The sequence below is a fragment of the Telmatherina bonti genome (assembly GCF_933228915.1).
Source record: "Telmatherina bonti genome assembly, chromosome: 23".
NCBI lineage: Eukaryota > Metazoa > Chordata > Actinopteri > Atheriniformes > Telmatherinidae > Telmatherina > Telmatherina bonti.
The window spans coordinates 9,786,246-9,809,826 of NC_136632.1; the positions used below are offsets into that span (position 1 = coordinate 9,786,246).

Here is a 23,581-nt window from a genome sequence, read left to right on the forward strand (position 1 = left end):
TTACAGATTAGCCGCTCCTGTGTGACTAATAGCTGGCCCGGGAACAGCAGAGCAGTTTCATATCCCCAAACACGCTCCGGCATACACACAGTGAGCAAACCCTTAAAAACACACACCTTTGAGCAATTCAAAAGCTGTTAAATGAGATTACAGCTCAAAATCTTCCAGTTTGCCAGTTCCTTGCACTTAACCAATCTATCCTACATCTCCGATAACTTGCTATTAGTCTGGTGATAGCGCTGCTGCAGCACTCACACTGGAAATGGCATTAACTGCAAGAGCAATGCAGTTGCAGGGCAATCCTTCACACCTGCACAAGGGAATATGATCTTTAATTTCTTCTTGGACCCCTCATCTAGCGATATGAATTTACTGTGGAGTTCCACTGTTTAGGCAGGAAATGGAAAACTGAATGGGTTTCTGGGAGATTAAGTAAATGGAAATAACCTGGAGTACTCGGTAAAAGGAGCTGATTTTTAATCTCAACCAAAAGCAAAAACTAAATACAACAGCAGCGCAAACAAGAAGATGATCGAAAACCAGATTAAACATTACTGCATAAGCTTGAAAGTGTGCCCACCTGTAATAAAAAAGTTAATAAATCTCCTAAAAGCAGAACTAACATGTTCAAATTTTTGTACAGTACATCATCTCTATTATTCTGGTATTAATAATACATCTTAAAGTAGTTCCATTATATTAAAAGCTATTAACTAGTAGCAAAGACTAAGCAGCGACAGAGACTGTAGGGGGCAGTGGTGACTGTAATTGACCGTCCAAAAATATGGAGGCACCCCCAAAGTGATACAATGATATTAATATTAATAGCTCATTCATTCTGTCAGAAGAAGGGAAGCGTGTGCACACATACACACACCAGCCATTCCACTGAGGGATGTAATGATCCATAGCTGTGCCCAAATTCATGGACTGCTCACACAGGCCCTGTCCCTGCCAAGGGAGCAGCCTTTACTGCCCATGCCTGACTTTCTGTCATCCTGCCAGGGTGGGAGGAATCACACAGACCCTGCAGGGGGACTGGCTGTTAGTAAAGTCAATGCAGCAGCTATCACAAGTAAAGCAAATGCTTATTAAAAAAAACACAACACATGCTCTATAAAATGCATTTTTTTTTCATTTATTTCCATAAACGTTGGACTGAGACTCAGGATTTCTAGGTTTAATTTCTGGAAGGATGCCAGATGTTACTGGACTTGTGCAGACCCCAGTCAACCACGAAAGTTTCCTGTGTGCTGCTTTAGATCTAGAACTGCTGCTGAGACTTGCCACTTTAATCTCTGGCAGGTCAGATGCAATATGCAAAGTTTGTCTCCATTTCCATTTATGCACATCAAGACTTCTTTGAAGCAGAGAAAAAAGAGAGAGAGAGAGGGGAAAAAAAAGGGGTTTCATTTTTTTTTTTTATCACATGCTCTAAATGCACATCAAAGATGGCTGAATCTTGGTGCTCAGCGCTGCATTAAGCAGGAAGACAGACAGCGTTCTGTAATCACCGCATAGGCTGAGGACACGGTTTCTTACAGCATCTTCAAATGCAACTTAAAACTACCTCGCATCAACAACCTACATATGAACAAGATGCAAAATATCTTCACATGTTCCATTTGTTAAATGAGAGGGGTCATTCAGATTGTCAAACTTACAAAGTCAGCATTGATGATCATTTACCTGTGAAACAGTCAGTTTTAGGTGTTTTACTCATCTGCAAAAGGCCAACAAAGGTTTTTAAGGAACATGTGCGACCACATGTCCTCCTCAGGGACGTTCTAGTTTATCTCAGCATGACAACACCAAACAACAGCAGGGCAGTACAAGAATCAAGGACATATCCTGTAACTGCTATGCTGAGCAATGCTCCAACTCTGGTAAAAGTATCATTTTATTTCTATTTTCAGTCATTATTCATTAAAAAAAATATCTCATTATCTTGTTGGCAAACAATTAAAACCACACTAACCACCTGACCAGACTGGCAGAGATGCATCAGTTTGGTTTCCTCTGTTTCCAAACATTTGCAGAACGCTCTTAAAAGAACAGGTGATGCTACACTGCAGTAAACTGTGGCTTCTGCTTGGTTTGCAAGCGCTTCTGTAATTAAATGTGCGTATATTATCATTGAGTTCTCTGTTTCGGCATATGGCATGTTAACTCATAAAATCAAATACAGGATTTAAGTCATTGTTAATTATTGTGTTCTGTGTATTTCCACATCTTCTGTGGGCTGACGGTACTTTAAAACTCTCTCTGCATCAAGTTCTGCTACAGCAACTATGGTAACTGTGTAATAATAATAACGTTTGCAACTTTGTCTTTGCCTTTTCCTGAGCAGTCTGATTTTAGGGTCAGAAATGTGTGACTGAAATGAATGTCTTTTTCATAAGCCATTGCACATGGAGTGCTGCATTATACTTAATAAAAATAAACTTGTCTGGTTTTACTGTATTTAACTGGATTAATTAAGTGTATCATTGGAAACAATCTTTCTGGCTAGAATGGACTATCCCACCAGCAAAAACTATTACATTAAATCAGTAAAAATGCAAAGTGTTATGGTAAAGTAAACAGGTAAAGTAAAACCAATATTAAGATGTTACTGATGTGACATAAAGTGATGATTAACTTTTAAAATTGCGCAATCAAATGCTTTCTGGCATTTCCAAAAATGTGATGATTCATTTTTAAATTTTTAAATTAATAATGGAAAAATGTCAAATCCATATAGATATGAGTAAGCAACATCCTGATACTATTATGATGTGGCCAAAGAGTTGATGTGCAACAAGAGTTGTAATAATGTCCTCCACTCTTCCTGTACCGGCTTAAAGGACACGGAGCAAGCTGAGCCAGTGAATGGAGAAAGTAAACAATGGATACCCGATCCATTACTCCTGCTCTAACAAATGCTCTTGCACTCAGCTCCCTTGTCTAATTTGCTCATTTAACACAGCCATTCGTCTTAGGCCGCAGTAATCATTAAAAAGTAATCAAGGGACAGATTGAGAAAGGGAAGGCTTAGACAGAGAGAGTGAGAGTGCTGGGGAAAGCGACTTCTGCTACATCTCCTCTATCTTACTTGACTGTTATAGAGAAGTATCGTGGAGGCTTCTCCATCTCTCATCCGCTCTCTTTCCAATGTTTCAAGCTTAAAGGTCAACATGCGGTGGAATCATATGAAAAACACTCACATTTCTTATTTAATTCTACTCTCCAGTATTTTATTACCTTGAAAATATGCTCGGTTGCACTCTGCCTTCACTCTTCTAGATCATTACTACACAACCACACAGTCATCACAGAAAATTAGACTTGGGCTTCGCAAATGGATCTCACAGTTTGCTGGGGTAAACTGCTGCTGTGAAATGAAGACCGTGGCAATAGTGGTTTAATGACAGCAACAAGGCTGGGCTGGCATCGAGAGTGGCGCCTCAGCGGAAAAATCTCTTAATGCATGGTCATCACCACAGAAAGCACCCTGAGCTGGTGCTAAAAGTAGTTATTTCCTTTGGTGGAGTGAGTAAAAAGCACAACATCGCAAATGTACTGCAGCGGGAGAAGAACGATTGCAAGTGTTGCTGCTGAATTATGACGGCAAAATGGGCCATCTTCTCAAAAGAGACGGAAGGTCAAAAGAATAAGCGTATTTACCGACCCTAGCTTGCTGACCAATCACAAGCTGTGGGGAAATGTCAGCTTCATGAGGTTTCTGTAATATCTTTCCTGAGGAGGGAAGACATGAGGGCCTCAGGTTTGAACCGGAAACGGATCATGGATTTTTCCCATTAAAATAGCGAGGTGGCCCTCAAGGTTCTGCTGAGGTCAGAGTGTTTAACCCCGCACTCGGCGCCATTTCCCACCCACCCTGACCCCAAATCATTGACACGTGTAATGCCTCTACCATGCCACTCACATGGTTGACCATGGGTTGCTAAAATAGTACACACTCAGCAGTACATGCTTACATCTGCACACACCCACACACCTCTGGGAGCACAGGCAGAGATAACCTCAGCTTTTCCCTGTTCCCCTCCTCTACACAGGAGAATCTCCCTCTATTGGGTAAAAAGGAGCTGGACACGAGGGCGGCATCATCATGACAGATCATTCATCAACGTCAGTGTGGGGCCAATCTACAAAGACTCCCCTGACACACACTGGATGCCCCTCCTTGCTTGTGCCTACTCAACTAAAACACATGCTTCTTTGTATGTAAGCGGGTGTGTATTCCAGTTGGTTTAAGTTCGAACAACTTAGTGTTTCACTGTGTACGCTCAAAACGAGTTCATGTTTTCTCACTTTGTGACATCTTAATTTTATTATGTAATGATGGCAAAACTGCTCACAGATCCATCTTCTCATGTGCATAAACACTCAAACACCTCAGTTCTGCTATTGGTGACTGAAGTCACCAATAAAATGCTGTCAACTCTGGTTAAATATAAACTGCAGCATGCATTGTAACCCATATACTATATTTAGAGAGATCAGTGACCCTAAAGGGCATTCCTTATTTTTATCTAAACTTTATGTTTATTTTGAAATCGGTGGACCAAATCCTGTAGTCTGAGATCACCTTAAAGCTGAGGTAGGTAATGTTGAGGAGCTGGCAAGGTCTGAAAGTGGCACCATGTCTTGGCTCCTCCCCCTCTGGTTTTGCTCCTTGCGTGATCCAAGGATTTTTTCACTTCCACCAAGGAGGTTATGTTTTTACCGGCGTATATCTGTTTCCATTCAAGATAACTCAAAAAGTTTTGGATGGATTTTAATTACATTTTCAGGAGTTTTTGGAAATGTGAAAAGGATGAACTGATTTCATTTTGGTGATGATCCAGATCACCGTTTGGATCCAGGAATTTATTTAAAGGCCTTGGCGGAGGTTTGCTCTCTCCAAGTGCTTTTATAGTTTGCAGCTTTTTCCACCAATGGTTTTCTCTTTCTCGGCTGTTTAGCAAGAGGAAGTAAATAAACCGAGCTGGATCAGGAAATCCTTCCTGCATTTTCTCTGCCATGTTTGCCTTCCAAGTTTCTTCACTGCTTTGTATTTTCATCATAACACGCTGTTTATATGCAGGGTGTGGCTATCAGGTATGCGCTGCGGGAGGGGGAGGAGGGGAGCTGGGGGAAGCAGCTTACATAATATAAGAAATTGAAACCACTTCAATTCGGCCCAAATGTTTTGACTGGTCCGAGCTTTTACAGATTTACAGTAAACTGAGGAGTCTAACTATATTTCTTATTGTATATTTCTTATTGTTCATGATTACAAAAAGTATACTTCGCTTCACCCAGTGTAAAAAAAAAAAATGTCTCTGAGCGAGATTACCTACCCCAGCTTTATATCTTAAAAGAAGGTTGGAGATTTAACAATTTATCCCATCTAACTTAATCTCAGTCTGTTGCTCAGCCTTTAAAAGTTGCTTCAAATATTCAGCTGTAATCTCTACAAAGAATCAAAGGATAGATGTTTGGGTGGCATAAAGGATTTTAGTGAAATCGACATAATTTAATCAGCTAATGATGCAGAAAACAGCTTGCTCTTCAGCGAAGATGGAACTTGAGAAAAAGCCCATTGTGCTCTCACAGATGTGTCACAGAGGGTTCTTTATATTAATTTGAGAACTATTCTTTTCTAATTGTCAATAATGCAGTTGGACTTTGTATATCAAGCAAAAAGCTTGTACTGTGGAGCCAATCAGCCTCTGGCAACAGAAACTCATCATCATTATCTGTTTTTAGATCAAATCCAGAAAACTAGAAGCTATATTTCATTGCATTTGTTCATCAATTAATGATCCATTTCAGGCTTGAGGAAGTAAAGAAATGAAAAGCAGTTTTGATGGTCATAATATGGCGAAATAAACGTGCTGCTGTAAAACAAATGCATGCATATTGCCTCTGGGTGGACAAAATTGAGTTATTAAAAGCAAGCATTTTCTTTCATTGCAAACACTGCATTAGGCTTTGCAAGTGTTCTAATTGAGAGATGAAGAGCAATATCACACTTGAACGATTACAGATGGGCTTCTATATCACACATACCCTATTCTCACCCACACACAAAAACAAATGCGAGATGAAATATGGAGCGTCTGCATATGTCAGTCCTGGGAACAGCTATAAGGCTCAGATTTGACACTTAAATCTATATAACGACCCAAACTTCCTTATACTATGATCCCACATTTCTTTCCCGACACCTGGCATAGCCTGTTACTTTCTGGTAGAAGTGAGAGGAAAGTCCTCACAATCTTAGATAATTATTCGCCACTTATTGTCAGTTATAATAAATTAGTTATCATGAGAAGTGAAGTAAGCCATCTGTGCTTTGTGTGAGTGAATAAAAGTTTGGACACAAGACTGAAAGGCAAATTATAATGTAGTTAATGCATTCTGTAGGGGGTGTATGTTCCTTTCTGTGCCCCATTAGGCCCATTTGTAGATAGTGCATTAACTCAAATACACACACATGTACAAGAATGTGCTCGCAGCAACACAAAGACAGTCATTTGTTAAACTCTGAGCACTAACTCGCTTTAAAATTCAAGCTGCAACTTTTATCATACACCCACAGCCAAAACCTTCTTTTCTTCAGACCAAAGGGCATGTTTGTCATAGAACTGACATTTCAACTTCTCTCCCTCTAACCGACTCACTCAACAGGAAATGATTATGTCTTGCTGCACACAGAAACTGTGTGTTGTAGCACTGCATGAACCTGTACTACAGTACCTTAGGCTGTAACTGCTGCTTTCTTGGCTCAATTCAGCATAGTCTCTTTCACTTAAAAAATAAAACAAAAACTAAAGCACACGTGAACAGTTGTACCTGTGATATAGAACAGTACTGGCATACATGTCAAAAAACTAAACACAATGCACCGCAGCTTCATGCTTCAGAAAAACGAAGAAAGGAAACATCTCGGTGGCGAAGGCAGGCTGGAGGCTGAAGGTGTGAGCCTGAGGAGTGCGTTTGTTTGGTGTGAGATAACCGGGTGAAGGTGGGTGGTCGGGGACGTTTGCTCCTAAAGCAGTGAAGAACGAGGCAAAACAGAAACGTTGCCATGACATCCAGAATTTACCAGGATTTGAGCTATTTTATGTTAAAGAATAAAAAGTGACTTCTACACTTGTTTCAAAGCTCCATTACCGAGTTGACAACATGAGGAAGATCAAATCATCTCAGAAGAGTGCCACGATATCATGGTGAGCATAACGTTGTATGATTTGGTGGAGGAGGAGGAGATGGAAGAGACTAATTTAGAGCGCAGCTAGAAACGCTCCAGGTAAAAGAGGTTATAACGTGCCTTGTTCCTTCATAATTCCTACAGGTTGTAAAAGAATCAACTGAAACAGTCGTTTGGTGACGGATCACGTAGATTCAGGCTTCAGAATAAATTTGGACAAAATGGGAAAACATTTGGATTATTTCTTTTCCCAAGAACAGGCCTGTTTTACTGAATTAAAATGGGCATCATGCTGATTCTCCTGGCAAATGTCTCTGGTAAAGTCAGTGATCTGTCAGTATGAGGGGGCAGTACACCATCTTTCCAACTTCCTTCCAACCCCCACTTTTGCCCCAATCACAGAGCACTGCACATGCAGCTAAGAGGTCTATTGTACCGTGATTGCTGATAGAAGCTGGGAGCGTAGAGCGTCCTTAATAAAAGAACTCTCAGCCACTGCCGTCTCCACAGTGTGCATGAGAGGTGTTGGGGAGGGTGGGGGCAGCAGGGAGCCAATCAACAAGAGGCGATCAGCCCCCCACAAATAAACAGTGCCTGCACACATCATCACAAATCAAAAGGTCAGTGTCATTACAGTCATTGCAAGTGGAAGTGTGTGTGCATGCACAATTAACACGTGCGTGCTTGTTTTCCACCCTCCTCTCTCACAAAGCTACATGTGAATATGAATTTTAAAAGGTCAACATCATTAGCAGGCCATAGGCAGGTGAGCATTGCTTCAATCTAGCAAGCTTCCTGGCAGTTAGACAGACACTTAATGAAATGAATCTGGATCTGGGTCTAGAATGAGTACATTTACATACAAACGCCCAAAAACAGGCTAACATCTGCACACATGGATAACAAATGCATGGACAATAGTAATACTTTCATGCAGAAACAAAAAGGCAGGGGCTAAAGCTGGAGGGCAAGTAGTACACTAATTAGGTTCATGATGTGGCCCTGGTTGTTGGAAGTCAAAGAGGCTGCATACAAACAATTCATTTGCGCTCAGACTCTCAGAAGCACACCAACACACCATATGAGCATGCAGGTAGGTGGATCAGAACCACTGTCTTCAGGGGCAGGGAAATATGTTCACCTAGCTGTCGTTTTGGCGCGTTTGTTTCATTGCACTTGTGCGTGGCTGCATGTGCATTGTGTGTACATGCTTGTATGGTAGTGTGTCACAAAGTCAGCGTGTGAAATGGACATGTGTGTATGTGTGGGGTGGTGTTCTACCAAGATTAATGGAGCCAATCTCCAGAGCTATCCAGCAGAGTGACCATACCCTCCCTAGCCTGTTTTATTCGTCTGTTCCACTCCCCGCTATTTTCCCTCGATCTAACTCTAATTAAATGAATCAATCAGTGGCAACACAAGGCTGGACAGATAGCATCGAGTGGCCAGGGTTAACAGCGTGTGTGTTTGGGTGATACCACTGGAGTTTCGTCCATGGGAAAAGGGAATAAATACAAGAATAAAATGGGAATAACTACGGTCACAACAGATGAAAGATATAGAGCAACAAAACAGCAAGAGGGAGAGAAAGCCAGAAAAAAGGAAGGATTAAAAGACACACACTCAATGCTTGGCTACCTTCCTCTTGTCTTTAACACCAGTGATCCTCTGGGGACTTATCAGCTCAGGGTGTGCTATCACATAGACATATGAATGGGCATTAACCTTTCTTACTGAACTATAAACTTCCACTGAAAGCCCCTATCTCACACCCCTACTGGACAATATATATCGTTGGTGACAGGCTCATAATCATATCAATAATATGTAATATATAGATAATAGATAGAAACTGCGTTTGACACTACTGGCACCCAGTGATAGGGAAATCGGTGACAATATCATTACTACTTATTAACCTATAGGCCCAGACCGCATGTGCATGTCTTATTAAAGACTGTTTAAGTAAACATAAGGCATAGCATTCACCTTGACTTTTATGCAGCAAAGTCACTTTGTCCATTTCTGCAGCTGAGATACGACTGACAAAAGGCCAGATAATTTATATAAATGTATTATATAACATAGGTCCACTCCAAAAGTTAATGTTATGGAAATGTGTTCATAAATATTCCATCCGTGCCGCAGAGGGTTGCAAAAGTCGGCAAGGGCCAAGCTTATCCTATATCCCATAGCTTGGGGTCAGAAACTAATATCCAGAGAGTTGATTCATGTGTAAATAGTTTATTTAAGAAGCAGGGATCAAGTTAAAGATTGTTGTGTATATGTGTGAGTTTTTAAGGTTCAACCTGTAATATTTCATATTTTAATACTACAACAAACAAGTACTTTTCAATGTGATTATATGGTGGTGTAATGGTATTTCCTTTCCCTTCTTGTTTCCTGTAATCTGGGTCGTTTCACTTTTATGTTGTACCAACCAGGCCAACTGTGTGTGCAAGTTCGTGTGAGGGTCCCTGTTGTACCATCTAAATTTTATTCATCCACTTCTTGAACGAAACATCCTTTTAAATCACCAATAAAGGGGACATTTTCAGTCCTATAAACAGTCAAAGGAAGTGGAGAAGTGTTACAAATAACACACTCCAAGAAATAACTGAATGAAAATTAAAGAAGTCATGGGAAAAAAATACAAAGTGAGTTATTTGTTTTATTCAACATTAGACATTTCTGCTATTCCATCTAAATGTACATGAGTCTAATTAGCTTCAATAATTAATGATGTTTTAACTTATTTACAACCATTCGATCCATTATCTTATTTTGTCAAATTCAAAATGTGTAGGCCATCTGAATTTAGTAGATTTTTCAACTAATGCACTTGATTTGGAACCAATCCGTTACATTTTACAATAATATTTAAAAAGTTTTGGACATTATTGTTTTTTTAAAAGGCCCTCAAAGCACTTTCTATTGAACCCATTATTCATCTACTCCACATTCATGGATGGTAATTAAAAGCTGGCCACGGGCAGACTCCAGAAATGTGGCTGCCAAAGAGCAGCTTCGTCCTCTCTGACCACACCGAACAAGGCAGGGTGCTGAAGAGTCTTGCCAATGGACACACACAGATTTCTGATGTGAAGTGAGTTTTAAATTGCACTTCCTTCCCTACTTTCTGAGTCACTGCCACCACAGTGTGAAGAAACATCACTGAAAAAGAACAACCTCCTGGTGATGACTTTGCACAAATAATTTAACTTTTATTTCCAGACGATGACTTGTCGTTTTACAGTTTCAGACCATGCGGTCCTTTGCTCTTCACTTTCCGAGATCTGATCACAGAAGTGGATGCAAAACAAGCAGAAACCACAGTTTACTGAGATTATATGACATCACATCTCATGTGATGTCATATAATCTTGCATTATCTCGCAATATTGTTTTGTGTATTTAAGGCAGTCTGGCGAGACTGAATCATATCATCTCAACATGTCTGAATCTAAAACATATCAAGTTCATGTAACTTGAACAAGATTTAATTACTTTTACCAGTTTCACTTGTTTGAGTTGATAGCTTAAATTTTTGATAATCAAGTTGTGGTTCAGTGCTTTTTAAGCATAAACTCTACTTGAATGATGATGAAGAAATGAGTCTCTGCCAACCCAACAGTCATGTCACCAGGACTGATTTGAATAAATGACAAAATTTTCAATAATTTGGAGGTAAATTATCATCATCAGTGTGATGCTAAATTGTGAATAAATTATGAAAATACTAAAGTAAACCTGCAAGGTGGATTCCACATCAAGCCACTACAATACTGTGCTGATGCTGCAAAAGAAAAGACAACCAGAGGCGCTGGGTTCACCCTGTTCTAGAAAAGAGACAACTTGAGGAGTTTGATTGTTTAGTCCAGGAGCTGAACCTGGACCATGGCTGCTTTAGGACGGACTAAAGTAGATTCTCAAGCTAGCTGCTTGTATTAAGACACAGAGAAGAAATAATAAACACGCACGGCCATGATCATAAAAGTTTTGAATGAAATAGCTGCCAAAGTGATGCCTGCATAGCTCGCAACCGCTGATCTATCAGTCAACATGCCTTCTCTGATTGGTCAATTTCATATCTATTGGATAAAAGTATGAAGGAAAATCTATCTCAATTTGAAAAGAAAAAAAAAAGAACTCACAAAATCGCTGGACAGTCGGAAGTGTGCAAAGGGCTTTTCATTGGCATTTTTTTTTTAGTTTATAACATCCAAGAAGACTTTTTGCTCTTTATCACTGATCATTTTGTTTTGTTTTTGTTTCCAACCCAACAAATATCCCTTACATTTTTGTTAATCCATACTGTTGAGAAATACTCAGAGAAGAAATATTTTTATTCAGATATAGTCTTTTTTTTCCCCATTGCTCATTTTTTCTGCTCTACTGGCCACTTGGTCCAGTGAGCACAAATGTTAGGTGCCACTAGTGCCCACTGACATATGCATCTGTAGTGTTACAGTACATTTCATTTTTTCATTTCAGAAAATACAAAACCACAAATGCTAATATCTTCATTCAATTTATACCATTACACATTTATACGTGCTTCAGTGGCCGCAGTGAGCATATGCCTCCATAAAATGCGATCCCCTATGGTTTCCCTTATATGGCAGCAGCCAAGTGGTATGAGAGTTTAATGTGGTGTAGCAATATCAGACTCTTTCCCTCCTGTCAACCATTCTTTTCCTACAGTCTGTCTCTGATAACACCTGGCACTGAACACTGGAATTGTGACGGCATAATGCTGAGCTGCAGTCAGCTTTAGTAGACTTACTCCACACTCATTGGAGTGACCTAACTTTAACCTAAATTGAAAATTTATCTTCACTTTAAAATTGAATGTTATGTTATGTGGACTTGAATTTTGTCTCCATAATCTGTGAATGGATTAACCCCCCCCCCCCCCCCCCCCAACAATTGGACTAAACACTCACAATGCAAGTGCAAAAACAGATGAGATTAAATTTTAATAATCTATTGTTGCCATGGAAATGTGTGGATTCACCACCTGTCTACTCAGACTGTCCTGGAACTACGTACTTTATTGAAACACAGTTCAAAAACCTATTTAGTTTTTACTTTGGGGATTAAAGCCCTTTTCGAAAGCTCTCATGGCAGCTAAGCATATAAAAAATCTACACTGAGGAGAGCAATTTGTTGTAACTGTGACACTCTGGTTGAAGGCCATCAAGACAAACAGCGGAAGCCCCCCGCCCCCCAAAAAAATTGGCGACCGAGAACAGAAGAACACACAGGTGGCAAACATACTGATATGGCTTCCAATACACACATGAAAAAGTGTTAAAACACACAAATACCGCTGTGACCCTTGAACGTGGGAGCATGGAAGGCTCTTTCATTCGGTCCAATTAAAACAGGCAAAAAGCCCAAACAAAAGAATGTTTTATTGCACTCCCCACGATCAGCAGAAAGGCTCATTAGCCACAGCAGCATAATTAGCAAGATGCTGAACTCCTCGTTAAGGAGGGGCCTGGGCCATAAACAAACCCTGCTGAACTCCGAGCGCCCACGGTCTCTCTGTCTGTAATGAACTGCCACTGCTGTTCCCTCCTCGTGAGAGAGCAGACAGGGAGGCTCTGACAGAAACAAACACACAGCGAAACACTCGCATGCAGACAATACACAAACACCACGACACAAACAAACAACCTCGATGGGACGGACACGTTCTGTCTGACACTGCCGGTCAAAAAGTCATCACAAAATGTATGCTTGCTGAACACAATCATTTGAACCGATGAAGGCGTAGAGAGCCGAGCTCCATCCAGAAGAACTGACATCTGAGACAAATCCTGCCAACTGTCTGGCTCTTTACTTTGGCATTCTCAACCTGCCACGAGCCCGTTTCGAATAAGACCACCAAAATCACCATGCGCATGTTCTGCAATCAATATGACAATCACCTCCACCTATATGTTAAGCTGAACCACTTTAGTTTGTGATTTATGTGCTCATTTTTTCTTCACCTTTCATATTAAGTAGTCTAAATGACATCTGCCTCTGTTGACAGAACGTCATGCATTTCACAGATGGAGGTCTGAAATGATCTTTAATCAGTAAGAAGAGGTGGACTATTTCTTTTCATGAAATGTAAGTAGGTTAGTTGCTTCTACAGGAAACATGACCACTATAACGGACATTACAGTTGTGTATCGTTTGTACCATATTGGAAGACATCTCTGATATAAACAAAATGAAATCAAAGTGAATATGCTTGGGTGTCGATGCAGTGTTGCTATGAACATAACCACTTTAAGCCGCAAGAAAATGGCCAAGAATGGTCACTCCCAAAGGGCTGAGTGTGTGTATGTGTGTGTACATGCTATACTGTAAACATCACTTAGCACCAACCACAAACACAGAAAAAGATAAAGAACTATTTCAGCTGCAATTATGATCCTGGGAGATAAGTGGAAGAGTGGACATAACGATATCAGAAAGAAACAGAGAGGATTGAGATTGCGAGAAAGTGTGTGTGTGTGCGTGCGTGTGTGTGTGAGTGATGAGTCCCTGAACAGAGATCACATAGAACTACAAGGTGAGTTAAAGCAACACTGCGATTCTCCATTAAACAGACCTAAAAGAGGAAACTGTGTCAAATAAAGAAGCAGCCATTGTTTTTTTTAAGCCTTTCTAACAAATCACATGTGAATGTGTGTGTGTGTGCATGAGTGTGAAATTATGTTACTATATGGTTTAAGACCGGCAGAGATTACAGTTTGATCTCCTGTGTTTGAATAAAGGAAAAATAATGGCAAAACTGGTGAACGCGGCTAGATTTAATCTTATATGACTGAGGGACAAAATGTCATTAACATGAGCAAAATGAACGACCAATCGAAATGTAATACGCTGTGAAATTCTGAGAGCACTTTGTATTGATGAGGCTGTTCAACTTCATAGTCATTTCAGGGCAGTCATTTGCTTCCAATGACTGCCACATATTATCTAGATGTTAATTAAGAGAAGTGTATAATTTGTGTTTTAAACACCCTGGATTTCTCTCACCTGCAGGAGGGGTCTCTGGACACCCAGCAGCTTCATGGTGTCAGCGCTGGCGAGAATTTTCAAAGGGTCAGCTGTCTTGCTCACTGCCTCAATTTCCTTGTTGATCTCTGTCCGCACCTGATGGTTCAGAGAAGATGGGATTAAATCAGTTTTTTTATGCTACCGGTAATCAAGCCAGAATAAAACAATCTTCTCTGGGTGATCAGCTGGATAGTTGGGTTTACGTTCTCACCAGTCTCACTAGTCTTACCAGTGATTCAGAATGGTTTTCTACGTTTTGTGTAAGAATACCGCTCAGTTTCAGATGGATGCTGGGAAATCCTGCATTACTTATTAAATTTAAACTGAACTCAAGACTAAATGTGACCAATATTTACACAAATCAACATTACTGTTCATGAGTATAACAATTACTTGAGCAATTTAACCATGCTGCATGCTTTATTGTATTTGCTGATCTGTTTTTCTGTCACACACAACTGTTATGGCAATATTTGGCTTTTAGTAACTGCCTCAGCTCTTTAACTGGCATTTTTTATTAAGCTTGAAATTATTTCAGTTTTTCCAAAATAAACAGCGGTCAACATTACACATGTGGGGTAAAAAATATCTAAACCACCTTCTGATTTTTTATGTACTTACAAATAATAATATACAAATAATAATATACAAATAATAATATACAAATAAAGAGTTGTATTTTCTGGGAAAGCTGCAATATTTCATTTAGGCTTTGCTTAGCATGATGATATAGTACTTTGTCAGTTGAAGCATCCATTAGGCATTTAACTAACCTGGTTGAGGAAGAGGTCATTAATGTAGTAGGTGAGGAATGCCCGCAGCTGACACTGCTTGGCCTGGCCTGGCCCCATGTTCATCTCTATTTCCTGAATGAATCTGGTGGAAACAGTCAAGACAAAAACATCGGATTCAGCATAAAATAGGCTGTGAATAATGGCTGATTTGCACCTCAAATATTGAAAAAGTTACCATGGGAGCAATGACACTTGGGTTTGAGACCAGTAACACAGTAGCTCTGTATGCTGAACAACATTTGGTGGGTTAAGCTCTGTTGAGGGGGGCCTTGTTTTGGAGAGCCACTAATGCCTCTCAAGGTGCCATTGAGCAAGGCAGTTAAACAAAACTGCTCCAGTGGAGCTGCTTAGTAGTTATTGCGAGGCTTTAGTTATACTAGCTAACTAAAATGTGAGAGCCAACAATAGTAAATGTGTGGAGCAAAATGTCAAGGAAAGTAGAAATGAGGTCAGTCTATAAATGGTAGAATAACTGCGAAGCTATGTACTCTGGTAATACTAGAACCCAACAAGAGCTACAGGGTATCTCTGAAGTCTTCTGGAAAACTAGAGTCTGGTTGTATCAGATAGGGGTCAGACAGTTATGTATGGGTTTGTAGAGGCGCATACGCATGTCATTTATCAGTGAATCACTGGTCACTGGCCTTGTCTCACACACACCACAGGGCAAACCATGCAAGAGTAAGTGCTTTCTCAAGCGTTCAGTCCATATAAATGCACAAATAAATCAAAGTCCTCACAGAAGAATTCTTTGACCTGGGAGACGTTTAATGTATGACCTAAACTTTCAGGGAAGAGAAACACAGCGCTTGTGCAAAGACAAGGAAAACGTCTTCTGTGACAAAATCTTGAAAAACTGAGGAAGGAAGATGAACTTAATAAAAAGGAGCGAGGCGGCAAAGATGGCTCAAGATGGAGATTTGATTGAACACAGCAATTTGTTAAAAAGCAAAAGAAATCCACAGCTTTGAAACGTGTTTCTGTGCTTTGGTAACACGCGGTGGACGCTGCAGTGCAGACAAAATAAGACACATAGTCAATGCAGGAATATAGATAAGAGCAGGCGGCTGATTGATTAGCTACGGCTAAGATTGCATGGACATGCACAAACAAACGGGAGTGTGCAGGCAGATAGAAAAACAAAATGAAAAATATAAACTGTAGGATCGCTATATGAAGCATTTGTGCCCAATTAGTCAGCAAAAGTGAAGGCAGCTTGTGTGTGTGTGTGTGCGTGTGTGTGTGTTTGCGTGTGCGCCCTTGTGTGCCAGAAAAAGCAAGACAGAGACATAGTGAGCAAGGAACCTAAACTCATCCCTAATCCTTCATTGATTCCCAGTGAAACCACAACAGAAAGTTAAGTAGCAAAAACTCTTCTGTGGCCTCATTAAAACCGTCAAAACAATAGCAGCCGGCTACAGCTTTCATCAGTATAAATATGTAGAGAGCACAGTTCACACACTCCTCTTTCAGGAGAAAGAAAAAAGAAGAAATGCTGACAACTTCATTTTTAGAAATCGATCTTAGGATGAAAGTTGCCAGTTTAAATGTTGTTCTGCGATCCATTGTGTGCTGTCATTATTGTCATTGTTTCAATACAAGTGTCAAAATGATGGATCTTTAAGTTTGTGTGCGAGCACAGATGGATTTTTGTAGGCAGGGGTGATAACGTTTGAGTAATGCAGCAGGGACGGGGCAGTAAAATGGCTTTGTCTATCCAGAAGGCCATCTGGCACAGAGTCGTAGGTCCTCTCTTCAGTACAGTGAACTCAGGGGTGACACCAGGAAGTCTCGCCAGGATAAACTGCTTCTGCTTTTAGTGCTTAAACAGTCAGAGAACAAATATTGCCAATCTTTAGGAAGATTTGGTGACTGTGACCACATACCCTCACCTGTCTACCTGTTCAATTGTTTGTTCGTGCAAACAGTCCAGGAGCCAATCACATGGCAGCAGCTGAGTGTATTTAAGCATGTAGACGTGGTCCAGATGACTTGCTGAAGTTCTAGCTGAGCATCAGATTGAAGAAAAAAATGGGATTCAAGTGTATTTGAATTTTTGAATATTTGAAACTATTTCAGAAATTGCTGATGTGCTGAGATTTTTCCACACATTCATCACTAGGGTTTACAGAGAATGGTCTGGAAAAGAGGAAATATCCAGTAAGCAGCACAAGTCTGGATCAAAATACCCAGTGATGTCAGAAGTGAGAGGAAAATGGCCAGACTGGATGGAGATGATAGGACGACAACAGTAACTTAAGCAGCCACTGGTTGGGACCAGGAAATGCAGAATGGCATCTTCTAACGCATGTTAAACATTGAAGCAGATCGATAACAGCAGCAGAAGACCAAAGTTGGTTCTACTTCTTCCTTCAGCTAATAATAATCAATAATTCAGACAGATTTATTGAAATTGGAAAACAGAAGTTTGAAAAAAAATGTTGCCTGGACTGATAAGTCGCGATTTATACAGCAGCAACTAGATGGTAAGGTCAGAATTCGGAATGGATTTAGAAAGTTTATTTGAACATAATGACAAATATAAAAACATAAATAGAAAGGAAATAAAACATTTAAAAAAAAAAAATCCAAAGGGAGTAGATGAAAGCATAAAGTCATATATAATTCCACCCCAGTTATGGAGTAACGCAATGACAATGACAACATCTAGAGCAACAATAGAAACCCAATTGCAATACAATAACAATAGTAACCCGGGAAAATAGGGAATAATATTATTATCCTTAATATGTAATATAATCTGTACAGTAATCACTTACAATGATGGAGTAATGCAGTAATATTAACAATTAGAGAAGCACTCAGAGAGCGCAAACCAAGGCCTTTAAAAAAAATTCCTGGATCCAAACAGTGATCCAGATCAGCACCAAAAATAAATCTGGTCTTCCTTTTCACATTTCCAACAACTCCTGAAAATTTCATCAATATCCATCCATAACTTTTTGAGTTATCTTAAACAGAAACAGACAAGCCGACAAACAAACAGATTAATGTCTGTAAAAACATAAAACCTCCTTGGCAGAGATAATAATATTAAAAACAACATCAGCAACAATTACACCAACAATATTAGTAATATGACTACTCAGTTTATATAATACGTCTTCATCTTATAGCATTTCTCTACTGCTCAATTCTCATGTCTTTGTATGCTGATTTAATGTTGTGGACATTTGGACACTTGTCTCCCAGCTCGGTCCACAGTTTAACCCCTCAAACAGACACACAAAAACTTCCTGGTGCTTCTCACCAAGTGCTTTTAGAATATCATGTTCCCTCATACTTTATACGGTCCCATGTTTCTGACTGAAAAGATTTTGTACATGCTGTGGTACCAGGTTCCTGCTGGCCTTAAACATAAGCTGTGCCGTGTGATAATTAACCGTGGGAGTTTTAGTAACTTAGAGTGTAGGAACAGAGAGTATGTATGATCCAAACAACCAGCTTCATGCATAAAAATGTCTGCCCTTTTCTGTAGCATTAAGAGTGAGTGAAGTTGTTTTTTTTTTTATGATTGTTGCCCCAGACCTCTACACAGTACTCTAAATTAGGTAATATCAGTGAACAGGGACTGTTTAGTGACTTGTAATGGAGCTTAATTTTATTTTTGATTGCGATATTCTGTGCCACTTTGTTTTGTATGTGTCTGATGTGGGGCTTCCAACTAATTTTATCATCTACTATCACCTTCAGAAATTTCATTTCTTTTCATTTAACCCTAAATTTAACCATTTCATGATCTATATGTGTGTGTAGATCATCTTTATTTTTATAATTACCAAAGACCATTACCTCTGTTATTCCTATTTTCAATGACAATTTATTATCATTTATCCATTTTCTTTATTTTTCTAATTCCTTATTTATGGCAATAACTTGCTCTTTATAAACTGTTTTCAGAGTAGAAAATATTTGTATAATCAGTAAATACTATTAATTTAAAAAATTTAGGAGTAAACATTGTGAAAGGATGGATCCATTCCGGCTTACATCAATGATGTGCAAACTATTTTTCTGACACACTTTAGGCGCTTAATTTATGAAGATGTTTTGTTTGTTCTTTTTACAGCACCGCCTGTCTGAGTATTGACCACGTCCACAGTGTAGCATCTTCTGATGGTTAGAATCAGCAGGATAATGCACCATGTCACAAAGTTCAAATCATCTCCAACTGCTTTCTTCAACATGACGATGAGTTCACTCTACTTCAACGGCCTCCACAGTCATCACATCTCAATACAGTAGAGCATTCATGGGACGTTGTGGAACTGGAGATTCTCATCATGGATGTTCAGCTGACAAGTCTGCAGCAACTGTGATGTTATCATGTTAATATGGAGCAAAATCTGTTTCCAACAGGTTGTTGAATCGATGCCACTGTGAATTAAGGTCGTTCTGAAGGAAAAAGGTGGTCCAATCTCATTCAAGCAATGTTATTTTGGAGGAGGGGGATTTGGAGAGTCATTTGGATAAAGAGCAGTGAGCCTGTGCAAAATACAAATGGATTTTTAAAAAAAACAAAACATGAGAAGTGAAGCAGAGATGAGATTTCCAAATGATCCTGAAAGAAAATCTCCATCTTATTATCATTACACATCCTCCAAACATTTTGCTGATGGCGTGCCGTAATGTACACAGCTCCTGATGATGATGATGATGACAAATAGCATAAAACAGGCAAACACAAACTAAAAAGTATGCTCATTCAAAACCCATCAACTTGCTTCGAAACTCAGAGCACAACCATCTTTGCTGGTTGTACAAGACCATTTACAGATTCATGCTCCGAGCCAAACCTCCTACACAAAAACACAGACAGACTGACCTCTCCCTCATGAATGACAGCTAGTCACACATGATGTCTCAAGGCTACAGTTTATTACTGCATTGGCTTTTTCAGCAGTGACCATGAGCTGCTGCACCATACAGCTTACTTCCAACCTATCTCACCTAAAAAAAAAATCAGAATCGAATCTGAACAAAAGTGTATCGTTCCAGTCCAACTAAGTATAATAAGTTGTTCAGAAATAAGGAGCCAAAATACATCAAAACAGAAAACAACATAATTTTCTAGAGGTATCCTATAACCTTGGTCGTTATTCCTTAAAAACAAATGTACATTTGCATTTGCAAAGTTAGAAACTCAACTTTGCACACAAAACCATTAAAAGATCAATAATTAGTCTCATTTTACCTAACAGTGCATTTCCTATATCAAGAGTGTGTCCAGTCAATACCTTTCTGATACTTACTGGACCTGATGTGATGTTTGCAACATCAGTTTTATTGCAAGAAGACAACAAAACACCAGTCAACCATATGGCAGCTGTATGCAGTAGAAGCATTTACCAAGCTGCTAAGGAGATGCAGTGGGGAAAGACACAACAGTACTAACACATTGTGGACTCGTCCAAGTCTGTCAAGATCTTAATAAACTTACAAGTTTAGTTCTCAGAGTTGCAGACTGGAAAATAGCAAAAATAAAGCACCAGACATTACAAGGTCGTAATATAAAGTTTTGATAACATGAGGGGTTTTAGCATTAGATCACTGCAAGGGCAACACAAGAAACAACCTATGGAGCTGGTATTTATTCACTGACTGTAATAAATATTGCTGTTCTAACATGATCACAATAAAATACGCAGGGTACATAATGTTCAAACACTCAAAGTGTCCAATTAGAGTAAAGCAGAGCAGATGCTTGGCAACATGAAGCTTTAGGCCCTCTGATGAAGGAATAAATCTGTCCAATCAGCAGGTCTTCTGAATGCCCTGACAGAGTAAGCAGTGGGTCTATCATAACATTAAGAAGTAAACATGGTTTCAGCTTTGTTTGGTTCCAACAAGGCTGCTCTACACTAAAGCCAGTTTCTTAGAGGCAACGGCTGATGATTGTCCTTGACAGCCAGTAATTATCGGTCATTAGAAAACAGATGTCAGCGCCTTGGGTCTGAAGCTGGATAATTGTAGATGTCACACCCTGTGTGTGTGCAAATTTTAAAAAAAAAAAAAAAAGATAAAAAAAAAAAAAAAAAAAAAAAAAACAACTCAGACAGCCATAGTGTTTATGCTTACTGTGAAATAGATAACAGCCAAACTCAGTGTTATCTAAAGCGAAAGCATAACTTTGAACTCTTTAGAAGACTGCTAAAACAGGTGTCAGATGAGTACAGGCAGGGGAGAAGATGTTTGATAGCAACCGTTTTAAATTCATTTCCCACTAGAAACTAAACCTAAGGTAACAAAAGCTTCTTTAAATGGAAAGAGTAGGGATCCCATCATCCATCTCTATCTGCAGCCGCAGCATAATAATGCTGAAAGAGAAATGGGATAAAGACGAAGATTCAAGAAAGACAGCAGAATAAGAGTGTGCTGAGATCGATTAGGGACTCAGCATTTTTTTTAAATCTCCCAGAATTCCCCTCAGGCACGAATCTATCAGCTACGGTGAATTCTGATTTTGCCTCCCAGAGAGGAAGGCTCGTTCTGTCACACACCAAGGACAGGACAAAGCACGCTACTGCCTGCTTAGAGAGAGAGAGCCAGTGCTGTGTGTGTGTGTGTGTGTGTGTGTGTGTGTGTGTGTGTCTGTGTCTGTGCATACCTGCATCTGAGATGAGTGTCAAATCTGTCCATTTTTTATACACGCACACACACGTCAAGATGGTGCATCGATGCACCACATTCAAAACAGTTAAGTGCTTATTGTTCTTTCATAATGCACAACAACCCAATAAGTTGATGAGGATTTCTAACTCATAAAGGGATTTTAATGGTTGGGGATGCTTTTATGGGTTTTATGGCACAACAAACATGGCCTTTCACTCTACATGATCAGACAATAAATGTAGCAAAGGCAGCTTTTCAGCATTATCGGACTGCATGTTCAGTATTGATTTTGTGGGAATAATATACACTCCAGTTACACAATGTGATTATTAACCACGGTGCTGTTACATTAATAAAGTGACACCTGGGAGCATGAAGTCTTACACAAGAGGTTGCATTGCTCTATAGAAGTGTTGGAAGAATGAAGATCGATCCCATGCTGTATGGTTATTGGTGTGATCTTGAATACTTTGTCTACATGATGTCTTGCTTTAGGACAGAAACTTTACAGACTGCAGACTATCCCCCCTCCCCGAGTATTGAGCGAGTCATTTACACATTCGCCACAAGATGGCACTGTGTCAGCTTTCTCAATCAGTCCAAGCAGCATGACCAGTTGATAAGAGGATGTTTTTCCCTTTATCACAAACAGGTTTAGAGAAAGAATTAAGATTCCAGTTGGTGTGTACCATCTGCAACCTGTAAAGGATTTGCTGCATGGGTGTGTTTGAGAGAGAGAGAGAGGGAGAAAACGAGATGCAAAAACAGTTTTCTTCCCTTTTTTTTTTTTCTTATGTGACAATACCGTGTGTGATTAAGTGTGCGATTGTGTGTTTTCATCAGTCCCTGATGAAATGCATATGGTCTTCCCACACACCGCCCACGCCTCTGCCAGACTCCCTGCTGTTCTGTACACTGCTCTTCTCCCCTCCTCCCCTGCTGAAGGCCTACAGCATCCTCGCGATGTATTTGCTGTGCGTGAGGTAGCGCTTGTGTGTGTGGTGAATCCGTGTCGGGACATGAGCATATGTTTGGGTGAGAAAAGAAAAGAGAAAAAGACAGCAATATGCAAATGCTTTATGCAAATGAAGTGGTGAGTGCGTCCACATGTTTACAGCTGCAGGTACAAATGGGCTTCATAATCAGAACCTTTACTTTGAGCATCAGAATTAATAGAGCCTTAAAAAAGGTCTTTACTCATGTGGCACACGTAGAAAAACAGCCTCCATACAGATCATAATGGATGAGTAAAATGATGTGATGTATTAGTGTTGTTTCTTATGATTCTGTGATTTTATGCTTGAACTCACCACAGAATGAAGATAATTTAGCTATTTTCAACTGAATGAAAAAGGTTTTCAAACACAGTTTTTGACTTATAGTAATAACTTTCTGTGAGTCTCAGACTAAATATCATTCCTGCATCCTGAGTGCCAGCGTCTTGTTGTAGTTGCTGAAGATTGACACAAAGTGGATGCATGTGCATGCAAACAGAAGCATCCAGCATCTTTCTTTCAGACTTTTTCTGCATCCCATTTAGTGCTTCCAGCTAAGAATCCCTCTCGTCAGTGTCAATAAGGTAGAAACTGAACCCAACAGGCAAAGAAATGAAAAAACTTTGTGTTTTCCAGTTGGAGTTGTGTACCCTATAATATGCAAGACAAAATGTATCAAGCAAACAAATGAGATTTCTTAATTTCTCTTCTGTGTCAGAAAAATGACAAGCCTCTATTACAATGCTGATTACAAAGATGTTTGCCTTTTCTCTGTGACAAAATCACTAAGCCTGAAGTTTTAAAGTGGCAAAGAAATAAATCACAATCATAAATCATGTTTTTATGAGTTTGTGTGTATGGTAAAAAGTTTATCCTACAGAAAAAGTAAAAACAAA

At 39.6% G+C, this 23,581-nt stretch overlaps 1 protein-coding gene across 1 annotated transcript in view; it reads right to left on the reverse strand.

The window, feature by feature from the left end:
• The window catches only part of exoc4 (exocyst complex component 4), a 127,414-nt gene that overhangs the window by 35,185 nt on the left and 68,648 nt on the right, over nucleotides 1-23,581 (reverse strand). Inside the window, exons 12-13 of the mRNA XM_079262877.1 lie at nucleotides 15,037-15,139; nucleotides 14,243-14,359 (exon numbers count right to left, since the gene is read on the reverse strand). Coding sequence (XP_079119003.1) covers nucleotides 14,243-14,359; nucleotides 15,037-15,139 — 220 coding nt within the window. The remainder of the gene's footprint in view (nucleotides 1-14,242; nucleotides 14,360-15,036; nucleotides 15,140-23,581) is intronic.